This window comes from Brassica oleracea, chromosome C7 (assembly GCF_000695525.1).
Source record: "Brassica oleracea var. oleracea cultivar TO1000 chromosome C7, BOL, whole genome shotgun sequence".
In the NCBI taxonomy this organism is placed as follows: Eukaryota; Viridiplantae; Streptophyta; class Magnoliopsida; order Brassicales; family Brassicaceae; genus Brassica; species Brassica oleracea.
In genome coordinates, this window is record NC_027754.1 from 34916876 (window position 1) to 34918408 (window position 1533).

General features: G+C 37.9%; 1 protein-coding gene across 1 annotated transcript in view; it reads right to left on the reverse strand.

The window, feature by feature from the left end:
* LOC106303160 overlaps window positions 1-1197 on the reverse strand; it is a 1814-nt gene extending 617 nt beyond the window's left edge. Inside the window, exon 1 of the mRNA XM_013739500.1 lies at window positions 113-1197. Coding sequence (XP_013594954.1) covers window positions 113-1197 — 1085 coding nt within the window. The remainder of the gene's footprint in view (window positions 1-112) is intronic.
* Window positions 1198-1533: the final 336 nt, after the last annotated feature.

Genomic DNA, 1533 nt, shown 5'->3' on the forward strand with positions numbered 1-1533 from the left:
CGAAATAAAAGCCAAATGATGATCATCAGCAATGACAATATTTAGTTGTCTCATAAACCATTCCCAAGAATTTTCATTCTCTGAGTCAACTACTCCGAATGCAAGAGGATACAAATTAGAATTTCCATCTACAGCAGTTGCAACCAATAGAACTCCTTTGTATTTGTTCTTCAGAAAAGTGCCATCAACCACAATAACCCTCCTTATGACTCTGTTAAATCCTCGTATCGATTGCCCAAATACAATAAACAGGTACTGAAATCTCCCTTTGCTGTCAATCTCATACGATGAATGTGTACCCGGATTAGCCTCTCTCAGCATGTGCAAGTATTTCGGTATTGTTCCATAACTTCTCTCTGGTATACCTCCAACAGCATTAACCGCATATTCACGAGCATCCCATGCTAAAGATTTCGTGATCTCACAGCCATGATCCATAAGCATAATCTGTATTATATCATTGCATTTCGGCCCTTCCTTAACCCCTTCATATCTATGCATAATCAGACTACCTATAGTTTTGGCCGAAGCAGTCCTACCCGATTTGGTTTTGCTTATCTTTTTGATAATGAAATATGCAGAATCCTTCAAACACTCTGCTCGAACACACCAATTGCATGCATTATCCTCACATCTAACATACCAAAGCTGTCTATCCGTTTTGATAACCTCGTAGTGAAAGTTATGCTTCATTGCACATATCTCGAAAGTCGCTTTCAGCAAAGTTTTGTTCTCAAACAATTGTCCCTTCTTAACAATATTGAGCACAGAAAACTTTGACATCTTATGTATGTCCTCTTTGGCCGAGATCATGGTATCAGCATGATAGGCATCCTCATCAACTTCGACTCTGCTAATCTTTTCTTTGTTTTTCTCGCACTGCCTCTCAACAAACACATGAGCTGGTTCGTTCCCCCTATCAACCGAGTTTCCCTCCTCTTGAGCAGTACTTGAATCAGCTGGCGACTTGTTAAGATCAAAGTCTGGTTCATTCAGATTCTCAACTTTGGCTTTAGATGTTACACACAATCGAGTAGAAAAACACTTTTGAACAAAACCAACAAAATTCTGAAGCTGTCGATCATTTGCAATGATCACAGGTGGACAAGTTGATGTATTGATCAACTCAGTAGGTAGATAACTCAACTCCAAATCGGGTAAGCTATCTTCTTCCATATCAAAATCCTCCAAAACCATTCTTTTAAAAACCTCTAAGGTAGAATTTGATTCCAGTAACAGTAGCCTAGCCCCTTTCTCATCAGCCGAAAAAACCCATCTTGTGGTTGCTCCAAACTCCCAAACACCACATGTTGTATAGATATGCATCATAGAACAAGAGTTTGTGAAAATCACAAAACAAACTATAGCGAAATCATAGATTGATGAGAAAGAAAAGGCAAAAATCATTTTTTTTTAATATTTTGTCAAAGCAAATCGATCAAAACAAATTTTAGGAAGTTAGAATATTTTCTTAGCTGAAACTTCATTAATTTTCGAAAACAGGTTTTCTTATCCGTAGAAGGCACCTAAGGT